This window comes from Aquarana catesbeiana, linkage group LG12 (genome assembly GCF_042186555.1).
Source record: "Aquarana catesbeiana isolate 2022-GZ linkage group LG12, ASM4218655v1, whole genome shotgun sequence".
Lineage (NCBI taxonomy): Eukaryota > Metazoa > Chordata > Amphibia > Anura > Ranidae > Aquarana > Aquarana catesbeiana.
Genome location: NC_133335.1, coordinates 20,717,111 through 20,743,494, shown reverse-complemented (window position 1 = coordinate 20,743,494; position 26,384 = coordinate 20,717,111). Strand labels below are relative to the sequence as shown.

Here is a 26,384-nt window from a genome sequence, read left to right as displayed (position 1 = left end):
CACACCAGCTATAGAGAGCCAAGCCTTTGGTCAACGATTCCCATATTGGCCTTGTCTATAGATTTTAAAATCAAAATGAACAAGAAACGCTCTTATCAATCATCTCATTGGTCAATGTGATTTACAAAAATTACACGTCACCAAATATTGATTTAAAAAAAAATACCATAAAATAAATATATACTTGTGAAGCATCACCAATCCTTGATCTTCTGGTCTTTCTTCTGAAATCTCCTGACACCACAAATGTATCAATCTTGAAAAATCTTTTTCAATGTAAATAAACCAATCATCTTATAATATAACAATTTGTCTTCTTTAGTTCCTTCACCACCTCCTTGAAAGAAATAAACTTCAAGTCATTCTCTGCCTTCCACCTGTGTGCAATCAGCAAACCCACCAGAGGTAATGACCTTCCTAAATGTTCAGGTCAAAATGCACTTCTAATGATGTGCACTATAGTGCCAAAAGTATTGGGACACCTGCCTTTACACCCACATGAACTTTCTTGGCATCCCAGTCTTAAGCCCTCTACACACTATTCGATTGTCTGCAGATTTTTGTCTTCAGATTTACCAAAACCATATAATAAAGGGTCAAACCTTAAGAGTTTCAATTTGTATGCGATCAGGCAGGCCCTTGTATTAGATGGTTTTGGTAAATCTGAAGACAAAAATCTGCAGAAATTCTAATAGTGTGTATGGGGCCTTAGGCTGGCCATACATTATACAATTTTCTTCTACAACTTTCCTTTAGATTTACCAAAACCATATAACAGGAGGCCAAACCTAAACACTTTCAATTTGTATGCAATCAGGCAGGCCCTTGTACTACATAGTTGAAGGTAAATCTAAAGAAAATTGTAAGGTGTATGGCCAGCTTTAGTCCGAAGGGTTCAATATTGAGTTGGTCCACCCTTTGCGGCTATAACAACTTCATCTCTTCTGGGAAGGCCGTCCACAAGGTTTAGGAGTGTGTCTATGGGAATGTTTGACCATTCTTCCAGAAGAGTATTTGTGAGGTCAGGGACTGATGTAAACGAGAAGGCCTGGCTCACAGTCTCTGCTCTTATTCATCCCAAAGGTGTTCTATCGGGTTGAGGTCAGGACTCTGTGCAGTCAGATTCCTCCGCCCAAAACTCACTCATCCATGTCTTTATGGACCTTGCTTTGTGCACTGGTGCGCAGTTATGTTAAAACAGGAAGGGGCCATCCCCAAAGTGTTCCCACAAAGTTGGAAGCATGAAATTGTCCAAAATGTCTTGGTATGCTGACGCCTTAAGAGTTCCCTTCACTGGCACTAAGGGGCCAAGCCCAGCCCCTGAAAAACAACCCCACACCATAATCCCCCTTCACCAAATGGTTTGGACCAGTGCACAAAGCAAGGTCCATAAAGACATGGATGAGCGAGTTTGGAGTGGAGGAACTTGACTGGCCTGTACAGAGTCCTGACCTCAACCTGATAGAACACCTTTGGGATGAGTTAGAGTGGAGACTGCAAGCCAGGCCTTGTCGTCCAACATCAGTATCTGACCTCACAAATGCTCTTCTGGAAGAATGGTCAAACATTCCCATAGACACACTCCTAAACCTTGTGGACAGCCTTCCCAGAAGAGTTGAAGCTGTTATAGCTGCAAAGGGTGGGCCAACTCAATATTGAACCCTACGGACTAAGACTGGGATGCCATTTCCACAGTACCCAATCCATCTCCTGATAAGACAGTATATTGCTATGGAGTGTTTTTTTTTCCTTAGGAAGGTGCATGTGATCAGCAGAGGGCCAATCAGCACTGTCCAGACAGAGGGTCAGGGGTCTTGCCTCCTCACAGGACAGGGGAAAATGAAAACTCCTCCAAGCTTTAACCAGACACTGATAGAAGTCACAAGACTGCTATATACTGCTGAAGAGAAAAGGTATTTAGCAGTTTATATTTACTAAAATATTTTAATTTCCATGTTCTGTGGGGGACCAGATATAGTGAATGCAGGGTCCTGGGTTTAGTAACACTTTAAAACGGAGTTACACCCACATTTTTCACTGCTCACCATGCAGCACTAATGTGCATCCTTAAAATGAATTGGCAATTTATAAATTTTTTTCTGTTCACTTACCTGATTTATGCCTATATCTAATTTCACTTCCTCCTTTTAGGGGCCGCTGCACCATACCTCATTTTCGGTCTTGCATTGGCTCCTGGGAGATCTTGGTTAACATTAGCGTCTATGGAAAATCTTGGTCAGCTTGGCATGGTACTGCTCCCGTAACATTTAACATAAGCGTCTATGGAAAATCTTGGTCAGCTTGGCATGGCACTGCTCCCGTAACATTTAACATAAGCGTCTATGGAAAATCTTGGCAGCTTGGCATGGTACTGCTCCCGTAACATTTAACATAAGCGTCTATGGAAAATCTTGGTCAGCTTGGCATGGCACTGCTCCCGTAACATTTAACATAAGCGTCTATGGAAAATCTTGGTCAGCTTGGCATGGCACTGCTCCCGTAACATTTAACATAAGCGTCTATGGAAAATCTTGGTCAGCTTGGCATGGCACTGCTCCCGTAACATTTAACATAAGCGTCTATGGAAAATCTTGGCAGCTTGGCATGGCACTGCTCCCGTAACATTTAACATTAGCGTCTATGGAAAATCTTGGCAGCTTGGCATGGCACTGCTCCCGTAACGTTTAACATTAGCGTCTATGGAAAATCTTGGTCAGCTTGGCACAGCACTGCTCCCGTAACATTTAACATTTGCGTCAATGGAAAATCTTGGTCAGCTTGGCATGGCTGTGCCATGTCAAGCTGACCAAGGTTGCACCGCACTGCACATGTGCGAGATCGGCAGGTGGATGCTGGGTAGCCAGCATCCACGGAATCCAGGAAGAAGGACACCACTGCGGCTTCAGATGCCCACACTGGAGATGGCCGCACTGTGCAGGAACTTCACTAAGTAAGAAAACGATTCTGCACAAATAGAAAACTGGGCATAGTTTACAGCATACCTTTGTTACATTGCACGGGGCATGAGTATTCTAGGGGTATTTTTATCTTAAAAGTCATATTTTGGCCAGATCTCCGCTTTAACTATTTCTCATGCTTTCAAAAGAAAAAAAAATGGCTTTAGGTGTAACTTTAACAAACCCCTTTGGATGATTGACGTACATTGCACACATTTTAATAAACTGTTTCAAATTCCTACCTTTTGTGCATTTAAAAAAAAAGCTGTTTGTTCAATATTGTCCTGTGAAAGGGAGTGACTGCTTCTTCATAATCAGCTGGTGCATCTCAGTATTCTAATGAGAAAAGAGTCTTCACCCCTTTAGATGTATTTAACCCATGTATCTCAACAAGGCTGAAATTCATATTGCAGGGGATGCTTAGAACCTGACTTGTATCTTAGAGCAGACTTCTGGGAATGTCAGTGAGCCAATCACACAAGCAGGAAATTACATTTCTGGGGGGCGTTTTGTATCCCATCTGTGTACAGAACACCTCCGGGTGGCCATATTGCATTTTACAGAATATTACAGGGGCAGCAGATTGAAAAGGAAAGGTCATTTTTAATAACATTCAATTACAATATATGTTTGGGATGAAAATGGACCATCATGGTATTTATTTCATAACTGGTTGATCCAATGTTAGCAACCCTAAACACCATTATCGCTATACAGCACATGCCTTCTGTGAAGTGTCTGCATGTAGGTCGTTCCATTGGGTTATGCTAAATGGCCATCGTACACACAAATGATAAATAAAGGCCTGTACAGATGGGCTTTTGTTAGCTTCATTCAAGTGTTTGAACTTAAAAGTTTTAGCAAGGTATTCCAATTTCTAGGCCACAGATACTAAACCCCCCTATAACGATCTTCAATCCTTTTTTTACAAAGTCCTGTAATATACTGAGTTCAATTAGTCTGAGTCCATACCAGGTTGGTGTTGACTGTAAAGCCTCGTACACACGATCGGATTGTTGGCCAACAGACTTTTGTCCAAAGGGAGCGTGCCAGGAACTTGTCCTACATACAAACGGTACACAATTGTCGGCCAACAAACACGAACGTAGTGGAATTTCAGCTCTTGAGCGCCACCCTTTGGGCACCTTCTTTTAATCAAGGTAAATTACCGCTCCAGGTGGTATCGCTTGTGTTCACACCGTCCTAGTATATTGGAGATGAAGGGTGCAAACTCAGCAAAGTCGAATCGAAAAATACTCCACCACTCAGGTAGGTCTAGGCTGATAGACCGATGAAAAGATTCAGATCCTCCAAATGAAAAGAGCCCCAGCCCCAGCCTGTCATCGAACATTTCCCGTCGGAAAGTCCGATCGTGTGTACGGGGCTTTAGAGAGCAATTATGGTGCAGAGTTCCTCCGAAGTGCAATCTGTAAAGAGGTCGGAGAGTCGCCGTCTTTATGAGCCGCGGTTCCGATATCCTCCGATGTGGAGCGCCCTCTTACCGGCTGTGACTCCTGAATGGGGTGTCGGCTAGCCCAGAATGCAGCTTCCAGCCGGTGCTCCCGAATCCTGCCATGAAGGTCATTCAGCTGAGACAACAACCTCTCATCCTGCTGGCGCATCTCACACTATGGAGAGCAATAGAAAAAGTTTTTTTTTAAAAAATCAACAAAATAGATGAGTATATATTACTTTTTGTAAAGTGTATGTTTAGACACTGTTTTTTTTTTTGTGTCCAGCTTGGGATAGGTCAGACACTTTCTCATACAAGTCTATGGAACTGCAAACCCAACTTGAAGCAGGTCAAATGCATTTCAGAAAAAGATAAACTACAGGTCAGATGCTCTTCTCAATGAATTTTGAATGGGCTCAGAAGCTTCCTAAAATTATGGCAAATAATGCCTTTGACACAGGCCCTAAATCTTTCTAATTAAAGTGGTTGTAAAGTCTGTTTTTTTTTTTTTTTTATTTATGTTATACTTACCTCCTCTGTGCAGTTGGTTTTGCACAGAGCAGCCCAGATCCTCCTCTTCTCGGGTCCCTCTTTGCTGCTTCTGGCCCCTCCCTCCTATGAAGAGCCCCCCACAGTCAGCAGTTTCCTATGGGGGCACTGGAGCCGAGTCACAGCTCCGTGTGTGCATTCAGACACTGACTCCCGACCTGGACCCACCCCCTTTCTCCCCTGATTGGTTGACTGACTTTGATCAACAGACAGCCGTGAGAGCCAATGGCGCCGCTGCTGTGTCCAGGGAAGGCCCGTCCATTAGGGGCGCCCCCCCTCTATCCTCTCCACTCCCTATATGCAGTGGATAGATTCATGCATAGCATGAATCTATCCATGGCCGCCCCTGCCACCCCCTATTCATGTGTCCGGCCCCTTACGGGTCACCGGGCATATAAATTAGAGCGGTCAGGGTTTTTTTTGAAGCGCTGATTAGAACCAAAGGCTCTAATAGGCTTCAAAATAGGGTGGTCTCGGGACGCAGAGCATTGCGTCTGGAGCCCACCCAGGTGTGTTGCAACAGCGAAGGAAAATTCTCTGTTGCAACGCTGATCCTCCTCCCGGCCAATCGGGAAGCAGGTAAGAAACAGGTTTCCCGATTGGCCAAATTGTCAGGCAATTCTATTGGACGCCTAGCGCCGGGGGGGAGGAGAGAGGAGACACCGCGGAAGCTGCTCCAGGAGAGGACACCATCCACCGGAGCAGCGTTCCCTGAGCCCGCCACGCTCTCACCGCCTGCATCCAAGGTAAGGACAGTGGGTGGTGGTGGGGGGCTGTGTTAGTGCCGTGGGGGGAGGGCAGTAGTGGATTGTTTGCCACCTCCCCACAAAAACCCCCACCAGCCACCACTGGCTGTGTCTCAGCCAATCAGGAAGAGTGTCCCAGATGGCTTAGGCATTCGTGGACATCGCTGAAGAGAGATGGGGCTCAGGTAAGTAATTAGAGGGTTGCAGGGGAGGCTGCTACACACAGAAGTTTTTTTATCTTAATGCATAGAATGCATTAAGATAAAAAACCTTCGGCCTTTACAACTCCTTTGAGCCCAGGTTCACACTTGTGCGATCTCAGACATCGCAGTTGATTCGCACCTGCACCGCGGGTGCCGATCACATGCGATGTCTGTGCTGTGCGAGTTCATCCATACAGTTGTATGGCTGAACTCGCATTGGACTCGCAGAAAAAAAAGTTGCAGGGACTTTTTTTTTACCCCGCGCTGGAATCGGATCCGATTCCTGTCCAAATCTGTGAACCGATCTGGGGGTGTCATTAACATTGTATTGACACCCACAGCGGTTCGCAGAGGGCAGTGTGAGCTGCCTGTGGGAGAGATGTGATGCGTAAGCCGGCGCTGTAATAGCTTTGGTTCCCGCATGTCACATGTGTGAACCCAGGCTCAATGTCAGCTCCTCCCAGCCCCCCCCCCCTTAAATACTTACCTGAGCCTGATCTCGATCCAGTGCTGTACACCTCTGCCGCAGTGCTGCTCCTCTCTTCCCTCTTTCACAGGAGGCCCGGCAGCAGCGAGAGCCATTGGCTGCTGTCAATCAAATCCTGTGATCTGAAAGTGGAGGCGGGGCTGAGCCACATTGTGTGTGCCAATAGACGCACACAGTGCAGCTCAGGATGGAGCCTGCAGGAGTGTCCCCCACAGTGATGCAGAAAAGAACAGGAACCAAGACCGCCAGGGAGGGTGCCAGAAGAAGAGGTTTGGGGGGAGGAGGTAAGTATGACATGTTTGTTATTTTAGAAAAAAATAAACCTTTAGAATCACTTTAAAGAAGAAGCGTGGGGTATATAAAAACAAACAAACACCCATACTCCCCTTTGCTGCAGCTGTCCCATCTTGACTCTAAGCTTGAGCACTGTAAAGGAAATGTTTAAGTTCTGTATATAATTGTATTCTATTTTGTATGTATTGCACACTGCCCTCACAATGTTTTCATTACATGTTTGCATTCTTTCTAGTCCTGATTAGAATTAGCCTGCCTATGTTACGCCCCTAGTTACCATAAAAGTGCAATATTCATGTGATACGTACGTAATCATGTGTATAAAAACCTTCAATTGCATCAAAATAAATCAGAACAGTTATTTGGAAAGATGCGGAGTGTATCTCTTTGTGTCTGTTCCCTACTGCAGCAGTTATTATTAATTATGCCAGGGCACACCCTTATCACCCTGTGCACCAGGGCCGATGAAAAGGCAGTACAGCCTGCCCTCCTGTACCGGGCCCATGTCCTGTTAGAACCGGCTGTACAGTACAGCCTGCCCTCCTGTACCGGGCCCATGTCCTATTAGGACCGGCTGTACTGCCTTTTGTAGATATCGGACCTCCGGTTCCCATTGCAGCGCTTCCAACTCCTCCTTCCCTTTGACTGCGCTGTAGGGGGATCAGTTCTAGCATCTGCGCCTCCATCCTGTCCTCAGTCCCCCTTTTTCAGTGCTAAATGTAAGACATGAAAAGTGTGTTTAGAACCCTGATATTTTACCAAAGCCCCCCCCCCCCCCCAAAAGGCAGTTAAAAAAATGTAAAAAAATAAATAAATAAAAATCCAAAAATAATTAAAAAAGGGGCTTTGCACTCCCCGAAGCCCCCCTAATGCAATAGGCTGGGTGCACACCTATGGTGCCCAGTATTGAGGGGGTTAAGCTGTACAGAATCTCCTTTTGCATCTCTCAGTCCCCATGAGCGCTGTTGTTATAGGTGAGGTTGGTCACACCCCTCTCTTTTGCTGGTGTCAGATGTGAATGTACCCCCCCCCCTTGGTGGTCTCCTCCCTCCCTGTGTACAATGAGGGGGGGGGGTGATCTCTCCCCCCATGTTGGTTGTCTCCTCCCTCCCTGTGTACAGTGTGTGTGATCTCTCCCCCCATGTTGGTTGCCTCCTCCCCCCCTGTGTACAATGGGGGGGGGGGGTGATCTCTTCCCCCATGTTGGTTGCCTCCTCCCCCCTGTGTACAATGGGGGGAAGGTGATCTCTCCCCCTATGTTGGTGGTCTCTTCCCCCCCTGTGTACAATGGGGGGGGTGATCTTTCCCCCCATGTTGTTTGTCACCTCCCCCCTGTGTACAATGGGGGAGGGGTGGTCTCCTCCCCCCTGTGTACAATGGGGGGGAGGGGTGATCTCTCCCCCCATGTTGGTGGTCTCCTCCCCCCGTGTACAATGGTGGGGGGTGATCTCTCCCCCCATGTTGGTTGCCTCCTCCCCTCTGTGTACAATGGGGGGAAGGTGATCTCTCCCCCATGTTGGTGGTCTCCTCCCCCCTGTGTACAATGGGGGGAAGGCGATCTCTCCCCCCATGTTGGTGGTCTCCTCCCCCCTGTGTACAATGGGGGGAAGGTGATCTCTCCCCCCATGTTGGTGGTCTCTCCCCCCCCCCTGTGTACAATGGGGGGGTGATCTCTCCCCCCATGTTGGTTGTCTCCTCCCCCCTGTGTACAATGGGGGAGGGGTGATCTCTCCCCTCATGTTGGTGGTCCCCTCCCCCCTGTGTACAATGGGGGAGGGGTGATCTCTCCCCCCATGTTGGTTGCCTCCTCCCCCCCTGTGTACAATGGGGGGGGGGGGTTATCTCTTCCCCCATGTTGGTTGCCTCCTCCCCCCTGTGTACAATGGGGGGAAGGTGATCTCTCCCCCCATGTTGGTGGTCTCCCCCCCCCCCTGTGTACAATGGGGGGGTGATCTCTCCCCCCATGTTGGTTGTCTCCTCCCCCCTGTGTACAATGGGGGGAAGGTGATCTCTCCCCCCACGTTGGTGGTCTCCCCCCCCCCGTGTACAATGGGGGGAAGGTGATCTCTCCCCCCATGTTGGTGGTCTCTTCCCCCCCCGGTGTACAATGGGGGGGGTGATCTCTCCCCCCATGTTGGTTGTCTCCTCCCCCCTGTGTACAATGAGGGGGGGTGATCCCCCCCCCCATGTTGGTGGTCTCCTCCCTCCCTGTATACAATGGGGGGGAGGGGTGATCTTTCCCCCCATGTTGGTGGTCTCCTGCCCCCGTGTACAATGGTGGGGGGTGATCTCTCCCCCCATGTTGGTTGCCTCCTCCCCCCTGTGTACAATGGGGGGAAGGTGATCTCTCCCCCCCATGTTGGTGGTAGGGTTGCCACATCATCCCTTTAATCTAGGACACATATGAATTACACAGGTTCTGAGGCTGATTTAATGCAGATAAGGCACCAAGTGAGTTTAATTACCGCCTTAATCCACAGAACCTGTGTAATTCATGTGTCCTGGATTAAAGGGATGATGTGGCAACCCTAGTTGGGGGGGGATCTCTCCCCCCATGCTGGTGGTCTCCTCCCCCCCTTTGTACAATAGGGGGGGAGGGGGGGAGAAATCTCCCTCCCATCTCAGGGGTGATGATGATGTGACTGCACAATGATAACACAATGTTGTATGCTCCATCCATCCCCAGTTCTTACCAGCTCCCTCCTGAGCCAGCACAGGGCGGGTTCCAGGGGCCCCTCCATAGTCAGATCTCTCCTGCCAGCTGCAAACCTTCTGATCTCAGCAGCTGACAGGTGAAGAATGAGCCCACCTGAAGGGCATTGCTGGCATCTGGTGGTGAGAATGCAGAAAAGAATTGGGGCATTGATAAAGGATGGGTGGTGCACTTGTGGCCCCTGGGCGGATGGTGAGGCGGCCCCCTTTAAATGTCCACTTGTGGTGGGATTTAAAAATGGCGATCCCCACTAAGGACAGGGGGACACTCTTCCCCGAGTCGGCCGGTAGATGGCGCTGAGAGCCCAGTCTCCTCCCACATGGTCGGTGATGGAGCCGAGTCCTGGGCTGTCTCCGGGGTCATCGTACAGCAGCCGTCTGCCTGAGCCGCTGCAACACACATCGGTGGATGCCCAGCAAGAGCTGTCCCTTTACTGAGAGTGGAGATTCATTGTGTCTGGGGGAGGATGCCAGCCATCCCTGGGGGGTGCACAGGTCAGTGACTGTCTGTATGTCTATATATATATGTACAGATTGGGGGGACCCCAGATTGTGATCTGTGTCCAATTGTGTGCAGTGACTGCTTTGTACGTCCTCCTTTGTGTGGGAGGATTGATGGTGAAGAGGAGTCATACACACAGATTGGGGCTGCCGATGTGTTGCATGATGCTCAATGTGACAGCTGGCCCGCTAATTGATGGGGAGGGTACCAGAATACACCTGGCATGTATAGACCTGTATTCTCCCCTGGGGAGGGTCCTAGAATGCACCTGGCATGCTTAGACTTGTAGTCCCCCCCCCTGGGGTTGGTCCTAGAATGCACCTGGCATGCTTAGACTTGTAGTCCCCCTCCCCTGGGGTTGGTCCTAGAATGCACCTGGCATGCTTAGACTTGTAGTCCCCCCCCCCCTGGGGTTGGTCCTAGAATGCACCTGGCATGCTTAGACCTGTGGCCCCCCCCCCCTGGGGTTGGTCCTAGAATGCACCTGGCATGCTTAGACTTGTAGTCCCCCCCCCCTGGGGTTGGTCCTAGAATGCACCTGCCATGCTTAGACTTGTAGTCCCCCCCCCTGGGGTTGGTCCTAGAATGCACCTGGCATGCTTAGACTTGTAGTCCCCCCCCCTGGGGTTGGTCCTAGAATGCACCTGGCATTGTAGTCCCCCCTCATAGGGAGGTTACCAGAATGCACCTGGCATACTTAGACCTGTAGCCCCCCCCCCCCCCCCCCGGTAGGGTCCTAGAGGGCACCTGGCCTGGCACCTGTAGTCCCCCTTCCCCCATCAGCAGTGTTGATTGCTGTGTGTTGTCAGGTTGGAGCGCCCAGCAGGGTGGAGGTGCCACAGGGACTGTTGTGCTGATGTCATCCATGCCTCCTGGTGTATTATGTGTGAGGGTGGTTTGTATTTATTACTACAGCAATGATTCGCCTTCATTTGCAATACATGGAGGATTGGTGTCCAGCACCCCCCCGATCAGTCTTCATCAATGTAAGAGGAGTGCCTGCTTTCTTCTGTGTACAATCCTTCCATCAGCACATGTGTGATTTGTGTACGTGTCTGGGGGCAGCGGGCATGCTTTGTGTAGAGGTGTAGGGTGCAGAGTTCCACCATTGATAGTGTGGTGGATGGAGAGTGGTGTGTTATGCTGGATAGCCCTGGTGATATTTGTATAGCGGAGGTGAATGGATAGATGTGTATTGTGGAGGATAGCCTTGGTTTGTGGTGTGGTGGTGAATGGATAGCCCTGATTTGTAATGTGGTGGTGAATGGACAGGTGTGTATTATGGAGGATAGCCCTGTTTTGTGGTGGTGAATGGATAGATGTGTATTGTGGAGGATAGCCCCGGTTTGTAATGTGGTGGTGAATGGATAGCCCTGGTTTGTAATGTGGTGGTGAATGGATAGATGTATATTATGGAGGATAGCCCTGGTTTGTAATGTGGTGGTGAATGGATAGATGTGTATTGTGGAGGATAGCCCTGGTTTGTGGTGGTGAATGGATAAATGTGTATTGGGGAGGATAGCCCTGGTTTGTGGTGGTGAATGGATAGATGTGTATTATGGAGGATAGCCCTGGTTTGTAATGTGGTGGTGAATGGATAGATGTGTATTGTGGAGGATAGCCCTGGTTTGTAATGTGGTGGTGAATGGATAGATGTGTATTGTGGAGGATAGCCCTGGTTTGTGGTGGTGAATGGACAGATGTGTATTGTGAAGGATAGCCCCGGTTTGTGGTGGTGAATGGTTAGATGTGTATTGTGGAGGATAGCCCCAGTTTGTGGTGGTGAATGGTTAGATGTGTATTGTGGAGGATAGCCCTGGTTTGTGGTGGTGAATGGATAGATGTGTATTGTGGAGGATAGCCCCGGTTTGTAATGTGGTGGTGAATGGATAGATGTGTATTGTGGAGGATAGCCCCAGTTTGTGGTGTGGCGGTGAATGGATAGATGTGTATTGTGGAGGATAGCCCTGGTTTGTGGTGGTGAATGGTTAGATGTGTATTGTGGAGGATAGCCCTGGTTTGTGGTGGTGAATGGACAGATGTGTATTGTGGAGGATAGCCCCGGTTTGTGGTGGTGAATGGTTAGATGTGTATTGTGGAGGATAGCCCTGGTTTGTGGTGGTGAATGGATAGATGTGTATTGTGGAGGATAGCCCCGGTTTGTAATGTGGTGGTGAATGGATAGATGTGTATTGTGGAGGATAGCCCCGGTTTGTAATGTGGTGGTGAATGGATAGATGTGTATTGTGGAGGATAGCCCCAGTTTGTGGTGTGGCGGTGAATGGATAGATGTGTATTGTGGAGGATAGCCCTGGTTTGTGGTGGTGAATGGATAGATGTGTATTGTGGAGGATAGCCCCGGTTTGTAATGTGGTGGTGAATGGATAGATGTGTATTGTGGAGGATAGCCCCGGTTTGTAATGTGGTGGTGAATGGATAGATGTGTATTGTGGAGGATAGCCCTGGTTTGTGGTGGTGAATGGATAGATGTGTATTATGGAGGATAGCCCTGGTTTGTAATGTGGTGGTGAATGGATAGATGTGTATTGAGGAGGATAGCCCTGGTTTGTAATGTGGTGGTGAATGGATAGATGTGTATTGTGGAGGATAGCCCTGGTTTGTGGTGGTGAATGGACAGATGTGTATTGAGGAGGATAGCCCCGGTTTGTGGTGGTGAATGGTTAGATGTGTATTGTGGAGGATAGCCCTGGTTTGTGGTGGTGAATGGATAGATGTGTATTGTGGAGGATAGCCCTGGTTTGTGGTGGTGAATGGTTAGATGTGTATTGTGGAGGATAGCCCTGGTTTGTGGTGGTGAATGGATAGATGTGTATTGTGGAGGATAGCCCTGGTTTGTGGTGGTGAATGGATAGATGTGTATTGTGGAGGATAGCCCCGGTTTGTAATGTGGTGGTGAATGGATAGATGTGTATTGTGGAGGATAGCCCCGGTTTGTAATGTGGTGGTGAATGGATAGATGTGTATTGTGGAGGATAGCCCCGGTTTGTAATGTGGTGGTGAATGGATAGATGTGTATTGTGGAGGATAGCCCTGGATTGTAATGTGGTGGTGAATGGATAGATGTGTATTGTGGAGGATAGCCCCGGTTTGTAATGTGGTGCTGAATGGACAGCTCCAGCTGACTCCTGACATCACTACCCTTCTGTGCAAGGCTCCAGATTAATGACAGCAGCCAATCAGCAAGCAGCTTAGTGCAGTTACAGTAATGAAAGATGATTGTTTATTGCTGAGGATTAGGATATAGCAAAGGGATAAAAATAAAAAACATACGTATTAGGAAGGCAAAGAGCAGCATTCAACTTTCACTGCTTGGAGATGATGAAAAATTAAACCTATTGCCCCTGTTAGCTACACTGCCTGATTAATAAGTCTGCTTCTATTACTGGATACATGATCATTGATGTACAGTGGGGACAGAAAGTATTCAGACCCCCTTAAATTTTTCACTCTTTGTTATATTGCAGCCATTTGCTAAAATCATTTAAGTTCATTTTTTCCTCATTAATGTACACACAGCACCCCATATTGACAGAAAAACACAGAATTGTTGACTTTTTTGCATATTTATTAAAAAAGAAAAACTGAAATATCACATGGTCCTAAGTATTCAGACCCTTTGCTCAGTATTTAGTAGAAGCCCCCTTTTGATCTAATACAGCCATGAGTCTTTTTGGGAAAGATGCAACAAGTTTTTCACACCTGGATTTGGGGATCCTCTGCCATTCCTCTTTGCAGATCCTCTCCAGTTCTGTCAGGTTGGATGGTAAACGTTGGTGGACAGCCATTTTTAGGTCTCTCCAGAGATGCTCAATTGAGTTTAAGTCAGGGCTCTGGCTGGGCCATTCAAGAACAGTCACGGAGTTGTTGTGAAGCCACTCCTTCGTTATTTTAGCTGTGTGCTTAGGGTCATTGTCTTGTTGGAAGGTAAACCTTCGGCCCAGTCTGAGGTCCTGAGCATTCTGGAGAAGGTTTTCGTCCAGGATATCCCTGTACTTGGCCGAATTCATCTTTCCCTCGATTGCAACCAGTCGTCCTGTCCCTGCAGCTGAAAAACACCACCACAGCATGATGCTGCCACCACCATGCTTCACTGTTGGGACTGTATTGGACAGGTGATGAGCAGTGCCTGGTTTTCTCCACTCATACCGCTTAGAATTAAGGCCAAAAAGTTCTATCTTGGTCTCATCAGACCAGAGAATCTTATTTCTCACCATCTTGGAGTCCTTCAGGTGTTTTTTTATCAAACTCCATGCGGTCTTTTATGTGTCTTGCACTGAGGAGAGGCTTCCGTCGGGCCACTCTGCCATAAAGCCCCGACTGGTGGAGGGCTGCAGTGACGGTTGACTTTCTACAACTTTCTCCCATCTCCCGACTGCATCTCTGGAGCTCAGCCACAGTGATCTTTGGGTTCTTCTTTACCTCTCTCACCAAGGCTCTTCTCCCCCGATAGCTCAGTTTGGCCGGACGGCCAGCTCTAGGAAGGGTTCTGGTCGTCCCAAATGTCTTCCATTTAAAGTGGTTGTAAACCCTTACAGACCACTTTGACCTACAGGTAAGCCTAGATTAAGGCTTAGCTGCAGGTTCAAGAAATATCTCCTAAACCTACACAGTTTAGGAGATATTTGCAAAAAGACAGGCACCGCTGTCTACGAGCGGCGCGCAGGCGCACTGAGCATGCCGCTGCTAACGGCGATATGCCATTATTGGCGGCTCCTGTGCGCATGCGTGGGAGTGACGTCATTGTGGCTCCGGCCAATCACAGCGCTGAAGCCACGATACCCGGAAAGAAGATGGATGCTCTGTAGCAGAGGGAACCTTAAGTGCAGCAGAAATTTTTTTTGTAGCCTTGGCCAGATCTGTGCCTTGCCACAGTTCTGTCTCTGAGCTCTTCAGGCAGTTCCTTTGACCTCATGATTCTCATTTGCTCTGACATGCACTGTGAGCTGTAAGGTCTTATATAGACATGTGTGTGGCTTTCCTAATCAAGTCCAATCAGTATAATCAAACACAGCTGGACTCAAATGAAGGTGTAGAACCATTTCAAGGATGATCAGAAGAAATGGACAGCACCTGAGTTAAATATATGAGTGTTACAGCAAAGGGTCTGAATACTTAGGACAATATGATATTCAGTTTTTCTTTTTTTAATAAATCTGCAAAAATGTCAACAATTCTGTGTTTTTCTGTTAATATGGGGTGCTGTGTTTACATTAAGCCCCGGTTCACACAGGGGCTGCACAACTTGCAGGTCGCCTCACCGAGGCGAACTGCACACGACTGCCACGGCGACTTGCAAAACGACTTCTGTATAGAAGTCTATGCAAGTCGCCCCAAGTCGCCCCCAAAGTAGTACAGGAACCTTTTTCTAAGTCGGAGTGACTTGCGTAGCTCCTATTAGAACGGTTCCATTGTACAGAACGGGAGGCGACTTGTCAGGCGGCTAGGTCGCCTGACAAGTCGCCCCTGTGTGAACCGGCACTCTCGAGGGAAAAAAATGAACTAAATGATTTTAGCAAATGGCTGCAATAACTGTATGTTCAAATATTTGATTTGAATGGAATATTGTGCAGAAATAAGTAAGGTAGGGTCCATTGACACCTCTCTTATTTTAAAAATGCTAGCTGCCGGGGGTTGTGCTGATCCAATGGCTTTGTTACTGCCCTGGAACAAGTATGCAGACCAGGAGTGATCATCAGGTGAGGATCCTGAGTGGAGGAGAAGCAAAAATGCATGCAAACATATATGTAACTGCTTGTGTTACACATTTACAGGCATAGGATTAGGGTGTGCCCAGGCACATCCTGTGTGCACGCCTATGCTGTTCTGCCATTTGACAAGTGATAGACTTGGCATTAGGCTTAATCTTAACCTCTTGACGCTGACAGTGCGTATACATGCGGCCTCACTGGACTGGGCTTTTTTTTTTCTGTGGGGCCATATATATTTGTATCGGTCTTTGTGCTGGGTGTGCGCCACACAGCACGCTCCCAGCACAGAATGGGAGACCCCGGACCCATATGAACGATTGGTACCCGAAAATCCTGGTTCTGGGTCACCTGATCGCTGTGATAGCCTCTGATTGGTCACTGTGATGCCTGCCCCCTGTGTTTCTCTCTCTGTGAATGGAAAGGAAAGATACATTGTATCTCTCTCCTTGTAGAGAAAGAGAAAAACAACTGTGTGAAAAAAAAATAAAAATAAAATAAAGACAAAATACCTAGATCAAGGTTTCATCTAGGTCAGTGCCAGGGTTAGTGTCTGGGTCAAGTGAGGGTCAAAGGTCGGGGTCAGTATACTTTGGGCAGACTGTAAACACCTTTTTTTTAAAAAAAAAAAATTAGCATTAGAGTTTTAGGATAATAAAAAGCAAAATGCGCACTATTGCTTCTGGGCTGTACTATGGGTACAACTAACATACACATATGTGGCATCTCTGTGATCGTCAGAAGCAGGAGAATTTTTTTTGAGTTGTTCTTTTGGTGGTAGGTCATGGTAGTAACAAGAAATATACAGCTAAATTAAAAAAAAAAAATTTTTCATTATGTTGGGCCAGGTTTCCTTTGATAATAGAAAAAAAAAAACAAGAGATCCATTACCATTTACCGGGAATCTGTGCAGGCCAGTCAAGTTCCTCCACCCCAAACTCGCTCATCCATGTCTTTATGGACCTTGCTTTGTGCTCTGGTGCGCAGTCATGTTGGAACAGGAAGGGGCCATCCCCAAACTGTTCCCACAAAGTTGGGAGCATGAAATTGTCCAAAATGTCTCGTTATGCTGAAGCCTTAAGAGTTCCCTTCACTGGAACTAAGTGGCCAAACCCAACCCCTGAAAAACAACCCCACACCATAATCCCCCTCCACCAAATGATTTGGACTAGTGCACAAAGCAATGTCCATAAAGACATGGATGTGCGAGTTTGAGGTGCAGGAACTTGACTGGCCTGCAGTTTGGGGATGGCCCCTTCCTGTTTCAACATGACTGCGCACCAGTACACAAAGCAAGGTCCATAAAGACATGGATGACCGAGTTTGGGGTGGAGGAACCTGACAGAGTCCTGACCTCAAGCCGATAGAACACCTTTGTGATGAATTAGAACGGAGCCTGTGAGCCAGGCCTTTTTGTCCACATCAGTGCCTGGCCTCACAAATGCGCGTCTGGAAGAATGGTCAAACATTCCCATAGACACACTCCTAAACCTTGTGGACAGCCTTCCCAGAAGAGTTGAAGCTGTTATAGCTGCAAAGGGTGGGCCAACTCAATATTGAGCTCTACAAAGACTGGGATGCCATTAAAGTTTATGTGCGTGTAAAGGCAGGCGTTCCAATACTTTTGGCAATATAGTGTATGTGATAGGTCATCAGCACATATATGTTCTAACTCTTCACATAAAGTTTTGGCTGGAGTTCCACTTAAAAGCTGCTTTTTTTTCTTATATTGACTACAGTGGCGTGGAAGACACTAGCGCCATAGGAATCAATAACAGTCCATGTAATAATCAATAGATTACATTGTTTACCGTATGGTCAAGTACACAGATGTGAAGCATGGGGAAACATTTAAAAAGGAACTAAAGGGAATGATCATTTATTGTAAAACACGTTTTTTTTCATAATTTAATTTATTTCAACGTATTTTCTACCTTTCCTCTCAGCTGCCATCTGATGCAATCTTGTAAGCCCAGGATGAGCAGGACCACCTTCGGTCAATGGCTTCTCCTCACTCCTTGGAGCTAAGTGACATCAGCAGAAGACATAATGCAGATGGCCACGCTCGCCCAGAGAGTTCAGGTACCGTCAGAGGATTTGAGAACCCATCCTACGAGGAGATCGGGGAGACCAGTTTTGGCCAAGAGTCACGGGATGCCTTGCAGTCGAGTCCTGTATCGGAGGTGAGGGGATGGGGGAAAGAGAATGGATCTCCTCACTCCGAGGACAGTCGAGAACCTGAGCCGGCAAGCCATTCCATAGATTACGGTTTCATCTGTTCCTTAGTACTGCTGGTTAGTGGCATTATTCTGGTGGCCATAGCCTACACCATACCACGGGAGGTACGAGTGAGCCCCGATTCTGTGTCTGCCCGTGAGATGGAACGACTAGAACTCTATTATGCACACCTGGGCTCCAACCTAGACAAGTGCATCATCGCAGGCCTGGGCCTTCTCACGTTAGGGGGCACTCTCCTTTCCATACTACTCATGATCTCCATCTGTAAGGGGGAACTATACCGGAGAAGGAAATTCAGCGTGGCCAGAGGGCCCAGGACAAAATATGGTTCTCTCAACCTGAGAATGAGACAGATGACCACAGAAGGTGGTCAGGTGCTGGTAGAACATGAAGTGATGGAGATGACTAACAATATTACCCACCAAGGGCACGAGCCTTAAGAGCACCAAGGACATTTCAAATATGCCGACACGGGTTAATGATTTAGATGAGCAAATATTCTGCTATAGAGGCATTAATGTTTAATGAGGCCAGAGTATTCCGTCCTGAGAGGTTCCTGCTGTTTCGATGTCAGTGACGCTGGGGGAGGGGGAGAGAGAATTATTTCTAGATGCACTGTAAAACAGGTTGATAGCAATAAGCTCCACGACTGCTGGTGCATTTGCAGTACCACACCGGCTGTCGAGCTGCAGGTTGTCAACCTGTGCTGTTGAATGTGAATGTTCCGATTAAAAGAATGTTGACCAGGATTTCTTATCAATAAATCCTGCTTTAGCACAGATTGAATTTATGACTGAGCCTAAACTGCATCCATTTGGCTTTGCCAGCTCGCAGGTCTCTGGCAGTTGAGGCTTGGCTGGCATGGTGGGGAGTCAGACATTTATAAAATCAGGGCAAGATAAAAATCTGAAAACTCTACATTTCAAAGATGTGCCCGTTACAGCTTAAACTTTGTATGTGTTGTAAATGCCACATGCTTTAGTAACATACATAGCAAAAAAATTTATTTTGTAGCTTCCCCGTCCTTGGGTGAGGTGGAAAGAAGAAAGAAATGGCTGCACATCCAGAACTTGCGATTGCCTTTTATTTTGTTTCACAAAGATAACACCAAAGACACCAAACTGTGGTCACGTAGATGCTTTTCACACATACATCTTGTGCTTAATCATGATTAAGCACAAGATGTATGCGTGAAACGCCTCTACGTGACCACAGTTTGGTGTCTTTGGTGTTATCTTTGTGAAACAAAATAAAAGGCAATCAGAAGTTCTGGATGTGCAGCCATTTCTTTCTTCTTTCCAAGTTTCCTATGGAGGGGGGCCGGGGCTAGAACTCTGCAAGATACTCCAATCAGCCTTATCTTTATACACCTGGAGCAGCGGTTCTTTTTCTTGTATACTTGTGGCTGCTTTCGTTTTTTATTTTTATTTTTTCAGGCTAAGAACATTTTCAGTGGGCACAGAAAATACTTGCCAGAAATATAGGGGTAGATTTACTAAAGGCAATTGAATTGTGCACTTTGCAAGTGCTGTTGCATCTCTGCAAGTGCAGTTGCTCTAATGTAGAACTTAGTAAATGAGGCGAAGCTTCACTCTGCAAAGAATACCCAATCACATGCAAGGGAAAATGAAAAAAAAAATGCATTTTGCTTGCACATGATTGGATGAGGGAAGTCCCTTCCCTCAATTACTAAGCTCTGGGGTAACGGCACTTGCAAAGTGCAGTCTATTTGCCTTTAATAAATCCTTGTTGCTTCCTGTAAGCCTGGGGACTCCAAACTTTCTAAACAAAGGGCCAGTTTACTGTGCTTTAGCCTTTTAGGTTGGGGGTGGGGGGGTGGAATGTGGCCATTAAAAGTAGAAATTGTCCTTGTGTCAGTAGGAGTAAGCAATGCAAAGAATTCCTCCCCCTAGCACAGGTAAACATGCACTAGGGGAAGAAATAGCGCCCCGTCGTCGGCCTCAGCGGGAGGAATAGCGCCCCCATCGTTAGCGGGAGGAATAACGCCTCCATCGTTAGCGGGAGGAATAGTGTCACCATTGTTGGCGGCTGCGGGAGGAATAGCGCCCCCATCGTTGGCAGGAGGAATAGCGCCTCCATCGTTGGCGGCTGCGGGAGGAATAGCGACCCCATCGTTAGCGGGTGGAATTGTGCCCTCATTGTTAGCCGGAGGAATAGCGTGCCCATCGTTAGCGGGAGGAATAGCGCCCCCATCGTTAGCAGGAGGAATAGTGTCACCATTGTTGGCGGCTGTGGGAGGAATAGCGCCCCCATCGTTGTCGGCTGCGGGAGGAATAGCGCCCCCATCGGTGGCAGGAGGAAAAGCGCCCCCATCGTTGGCGGCTGCGGGAGGAATAGCGCCCCCATTGTTAGTGGGTGGAATTGTGCCCTCATTGTTAGTGGGAGGAATAGCGCACCCATCGTTAGCGGGAGGAATAGCGCCCCCATCGTTAGCAGGAGGAATAGTGTCACCATTGTTGGCGGCTGTGGGAGGAATAGCGCCCCCATCGTTGTCAGCTGCGGGAGGAATAGCGCCCCCATCGTTGGCAGGAGGAAAAGCGCCCCCATCGTTGGCGGCTGCGGGAGGAATAGCGCCCCCATTGTTAGTGGGTGGAATTGTGCCCTCATTGTTAGTGGGAGGAATAGCGCGCCCATCGTTATCGGGAGGAATAGCGCCCCCATTGTTAGCAGGAGGAATAGTGTCACCATTGTTGGCGGCTGCGGGAGGAATAACACCCCCATCCTTGTCGGCTGCGGGAGGAATAGCGCCCCCATCGTTGGGGTCAGTGGGAGGTATAGCACCCCCTTGTTGATGTCAGTGGAAGGAATAGCACCCCCTTGTTGATGTCAGTGGGAGGAATAGTGTCCCAAGGGCCGGATAAAGACAAACAAAGGGCTACATCTGGCCCCCGGGCCACAGTTTGGAGACCACTGCTGGAAGCTGAACTAAAATATCAAACCATGTTATTGATACGCCACCCTGTCTTCTGTGAACTACAAATCTCACCACCCTCTATATAATGGAAAAGAAGGCAGGACATGTTTCCAGTCCAAATCAGGAAAGCAACCGAATATGATAACACTGCATCCTTCATAAAGTACAGCAGTATAATGAGTGAGGGTTTTGTTACTGGCAGGATGAGCAGGTGAAAAAAAGAAAACGAATGCAGCCTAACATCTAAGGCCACATGCACACTGGTGTATAGCTGTCTGCAGACTGTCAGTCTATGACAGGCTGAAATGTGCTGCGGCTGGACACTGTACCGGGTGGTATTCGTGTTTTTGCCGTATGCGTCCAGGAATATATGCTTGGTATGCAGGTACCGTGTCCAGCCACAGTGAATTTCGGTCTGTTCTAAACTTTGACAGTCTGCAGGCAACAGAACTGACTGCTCCAGCTCTGCCTCGATGGCACGCGAAAACGATGGGATTGGATGCACACAGGATAAATACCCAGTGTGCATGTGGCCTAAAGATTGGTAAGCTGCAAAATGTTAAATATTCATTTTTAGATTTAGATATGCTTTAAAGGGTAACTCCACTTTCGTGGGTACAAAAATTAGCAAATAAAAAAATATAGCGCATATAATTGCCACATAAGACATATGGTAACTGAATGTTAATTAAAATGACCTTTCCTTTTTAATCTGCAGTGCTGTAATTTTCTGTAAAATGCAATGAAATATGGCTACCTGGAGGTGTTCTGTATACAGAACGCCCCCCAGAGATGTCCCTGCTTGTGTGATTGGCTCACTCATTTTCCCAGAAGTCTGCACTAAGATGCAAATCAGGTTTTTGGCATCCCCTGCAACTAAAATGTCATTTTGGTGTGATACTCTCAAACGAAAATCAAATTTAAAAAGGGATGCAGACCTTGCAGCTTTCCTGAGAGCCCTGCAGGTGCAGCAGCTGATTGATAACTATAAAATCCCCCCCATACAGAGCCACTCTGAACACTGACACAGAGAAACAGATATTTCTTATATAACAAAAAGGTAGGAATCTGCAAAAAAGTGTTTAAAATCCCTGCAATGTACACAGATCACACAGAGGGGTGTGTTTTTTTTTTTTTTTTTCTCTCAACAAAAGTGAAGTTACTCTTTAATAATAATGCACATCACAGAAATTGCCCAGCTTTCAGCTTGCCCTAATTTTAGAAATGTCTCCCACAGCCCCTCAATAGGGTACCTGTTATCTTGTGTTGGAGGCTGCCGCTGTTTGACTCCCAGAAGAGGTGCTGATTCTAAAATAGGCACATCACCATGTATTATGCTTGTGTGGTCTGCTCTGGAACCAGCCCTACTTATGGGAGCGATACAGACTCTAGTAAAGGGCAGCACTCTTGGCTGCAACAGGTTCCCTTTAATATAAAGGAGCTGCTGATAACTACATAAAATTTATAGATTTAACTTTAAAGCTGAACCCCAGGCACAAATGATGGTACAACGCCCAAATGAAGTCACAGAATTAAAAAGCACAGTCAGCCCTGGTTCACACGGTTGCGGTGCGGGAAACGCACAAGATTCGCTGTGTTTCCCCCCCGCATTGCACTGCAAAGCAATCGCACAGCGTCCATGTGATCTGCTGCGGGTGTCAATATTAGATTAACGACACCCTGAAACAGAGCACAAAACTGAGTGCGATTGCTAGAATCGCATTGCATGTGATGCGATTCAGGTGCGGGGGAAAAAAAAAAAAAAAAAAAAAGGGTCCAAAATGCATGGTTTAAATCGCACTGCACAGCTATCACATGTGATGTGCACAAGAATACGGTGCGAATCACATGCAGTGCTCCGCACACACTAGTGTGAACCCAGGCCAAGACAGACATTTTACTAATAACCTCTATCATAGCCTTACCTTCTCTTTCCTGTTAGGACATCTAAAATAGGACTGCAGTTTAATAGGCACCAGCAAAAAAAAACCCACTGGTCCGATCAGTCACATAGGTCTGGTCTGCAGTACTGTGTGGGGACACTTGTGCTTAGGGGTGTGACTGTTACTCAGCTATGCCAGCAAAGAACACTGCAATAGGAGGCAGAAAGCAGCATTTTCACCAAGAGGAAAGGGCATTACAAAACATCCACAAAGCAGAAATCAGAATATATTATAACGACATAAAAAGTGTGCAAGACTTCAATTTGCTATGCATTTGCAGCATGTCTCAGTCTCGGCCACATTGTCATCAAAGGTTGCCATTGATTAAAAACAAACAAACAGTTACTTCCTGCTCTGGAGACCAGTTACCTTAGCCTGCTGTCTATGTGCTGGGTGGTCACCTCACTGTCCCCTTGTAGTTCTATGCAGGAAGTGTTGACGTTATCTCATACCTCCCAACTTTGAGATGGGAATGAGGGACACCTATCAGCAAAAGTATGCAGGCATAGGACACACCCCTTGCCACGCCCCCTTAAAAGGAGAATTGTACAAAAAAAAAAGATTGGTTAAACCCACAAGTGCTTTTTTTACCACTACTATTCCTTTATATTGGCTTTTGGAATTTACAAATGCAGCAATTTAGAAATCCGATGAAAGGTTTAGCACTGGAAAACACTTTTTGATAGATAAAAAGTGCATTTTGTATACAACTCTATAGATCAGACCAAAATGAGGGACAAATGAGGAGGAATGAGGGACAGAGGGACATTGCTCCAAATCAGGGACAGTCCCTTGAAATCAGGGACAGTTGGGAGCTATGTTATCTAGTCAGCACTGTCTGTAATAGAAAGTTCCCATCTGCTGCTGGCAGAGTTCACTCTGCTTCTCCCCATCCAGCTACAGTAGTGGATGCTCAACCTGTGGCCCACCAGCTGTTGTGGAACTACAAGTCGCATTGTGCCTCTGCCTTTGGCAGTCATGCTTGTAAAATGTCAGCCTTGCAATGCCTCATGGGACTTGTAGTTCTGAAACAGCTGGAGGGCCCCAGGTTGAACGCCCATACTACACCCTGCTCTCCCGCTCTCTGCTCCTCTGTGCAGTGTCCAGTTGCCTAGGTGCTCGGGACACCGACAGGCGAGAGTGAGGCACCCATGGGAGAGACATTGCAGTGTGCTCTTCTCTCACAGTGATGCCTCAGTGATGACAGGGCAGTTCTGTGCTCTCTGCACCACCCGCTGACTGCCAGAGCCAGACCACAGACTTGTAGCCTTGCAGGGTGTGCTTATAAAAAAGTGCCCTGCAGATTGTCCTGTAACCCCGTGTAAAGTCACAGGGAAGAAAGACAAGATGATCTCAGCCTGAAAGCCAGGTATCGAAATAAAAAAAAAAAATCTTTTGGGTGCATGCTGGGCAAAGGAGCGCTCTATGTAACATCTGTACTGCCTGGAGATCAGCTTTAGGAAGCCCATGGCCTCCTGCCTGTGTAGCTCTGTGCCCTGAGCTGTAGTGTTTCCTGCTACAAGTCTTGGTGACGACGCTTCTAAATCCGGCTACCTGTGCAATGATTTTTCAACCAATTGTTTTTTTTTGGATTGAATTACTGAGACAACTCTGATGCAACACAAAGAGCAAAGCTGCTTGCATTAATCCAATCACTCTTAATGTCAAAATGTTATTTAGATTTAATCATAAATTACAAAACAATTATTTTTGACCAGCTGGATTAATATCTACACGGCAGGCATCACGTGTAGTTAAAACAAAGGGGGTATTCAGTGCTATGGTAATCCAGTTTGGCATGACAAATACAAAAGCTCAACTATACTTCCATAAGGCAATGACTGACTTATCCAGCCAGTGAGAAAGTAGTGCAGGGGTCTCCAATCTGTCTAAATAAAGGGCCAATTTGCTATCATTCAGACTTTAAGGGATCTGGACTGTGGCCAGTGGGAGTAGACAATGCCCGATTTCAGTGGAAGTAATCAATGTCCCATCATTGGTATTAGTGGAAGTAATCAATGTCCCATCATTGGTATTAGCGGGAGGAACGGTGGTCCGTCGCTGGCCCCAGCGGGAGGAACGCTGGGCCAACGCTGGGCCGTCGCTGGCCGAACGCTGGGCCGTCGCTGGCCCCAGCGGGAGGAACGCTGGGCCGTCGCTGGCCCCAGCGGGAGGAACGCTGGGCCGTCGCTGGCCCCAGCGGGAGGAACGCTGGGCCGTCGCTGGCCCCAGCGGGAGGAACGCTGGGCCGTCGCTGGCCCCAGCGGGAGGAACGCTGGCCCGTCGCTGGCCCCAGCGGGAGGAACGCTGGCCCGTCGCTGGCCCCAGCGGGAGGAACGCTGGGCCATCGCTGGCCCCAGCGGGAGGAACGCTGGTCCATCGCTGGCCCCAGCGGGAGGAACGCTGGTCCGTCGCTGGCCCCAGCGGGAGGAACGCTGGTCCGTCGCTGGCCCCAGCGGGAGGAACGCTGGTCCGTCGCTGGCCCCAGCGGGAGGAACGCTGGTCCGTCGCTGGCCCCAGCGGGAGGAACGCTGGTCCGTCGCTGGCCCCAGCGGGAGGAACGCTGGGCCGTCGCTGGCCCCAGCGGGAGGAACGGTGGTCCGTCATTGGCCTCAGCGGGAGGAACGGTGGTCCCTCATTGGCATCAGCGGGAGGAACGGTGGTCCGTCATTGGCCTCAGCGGGAGGAACGGTGGTCCCTCATTGGCATCAGTGGGAGGAATGGTGCCCCATCATTGGTGTCAGTGAGAGGAAGAGTGCCTTGTATCAGTGGGAGAAACAGTGCACTAAGGGCCGGACAGTGACCGCATCTGGCCCTCAGGCTTTAGTTTGGAGACCACTGAAGTAGTGTATGCTGCCTGCTGTTTTCAGCGATCCTATAGATGGCAAATCCTCATGAGCAAATGGATCAGTAGTGTGACATAACATTTAGTATTTAGGCAATTTATTCTACTTCGCCACTGTCTCTGAAATTGCCACAGCAGTCAATAACCCCTCTTGGTAAAAGAGATCTGTCATAAAGCAAAGTGTGTGAGAATCCCCTTATGGAAACTGCTACTCTCTACCTCCTACGTGCAGAGGTAATGTGATAATATCGCACTTCTTGAGTTCTTATAGCCGCAGACCATCACAACATTTACATCCTGCAGACCAGCCACTTTGCATGTGTGCAGTAGAACCCCCACAAAAGCTGGAGACGACTTCATAGATGTCTATGGGCTTCTACTACATACAGACAGGAGAATGAGGGCAAGGCACCAGGATGTAAACACAATGGCACAAACTTGTTGTTAGGTATGGAGGTGGGTGGAGGGGTCCAAAGTCTGAAAAGTTACTTACCCTCTAATGATGGATCTGTGATGAGCCATTTTATTTATTTAATAGATCGCATAGCCAAAGAACGAACGAAGGGCTAGCCAGAATCTCTAGATACACTAAACTGTAGAAACAGATCGGCACTTACAGGTCAAGGCAGTGCAATAAGAAATCCATACTGCAAGTGGATTTGATCGATCTCTTGCAGATTGCGTGTAATATACAGAAAGTCTGCATTCATGATACCAGCACTGTCATTGAAGCCAAGGATCCCATATCAATGTATCTTGCCATTGGTTTTTAATAAAGGTGAAAAAGCACAATA

At 47.8% G+C, this 26,384-nt stretch overlaps 1 protein-coding gene and 1 long non-coding RNA gene across 3 annotated transcripts; one reads left to right on the top strand and one right to left on the bottom strand.

The window, feature by feature from the left end:
* Nucleotides 1–3,584: 3,584 nt before the first annotated feature.
* On the bottom strand, nt 3,585–9,916 carry LOC141113965 (uncharacterized). The gene is made up of 2 exons (XR_012236837.1): nt 9,383–9,916; nt 3,585–4,585 (listed from the first exon to the last, which is right to left on the bottom strand). It is a non-coding gene; the product is annotated as an uncharacterized lncRNA (long non-coding RNA).
* Nucleotides 9,396–18,904, top strand: TMEM74B (transmembrane protein 74B). 2 transcript variants are annotated; one of them, XM_073607352.1, is made up of 3 exons: nt 9,396–9,896; nt 15,546–15,620; nt 17,576–18,904. In XM_073607352.1, exon 3 carries the CDS (start codon nt 17,630–17,632, stop codon nt 18,305–18,307), a length of 678 nt encoding a protein of 225 aa, XP_073463453.1. In that variant the 5' UTR covers nt 9,396–9,896; nt 15,546–15,620; nt 17,576–17,629; the 3' UTR covers nt 18,308–18,904. The 2 variants fall into 2 exon arrangements, with proteins under 2 accessions (XP_073463453.1, XP_073463452.1); XM_073607351.1 differs by lacking the exon at nt 15,546–15,620 and having other exon boundaries at nt 9,398–9,896.
* The last annotated feature ends 7,480 nt before the right edge of the window (nt 18,905–26,384 follow it).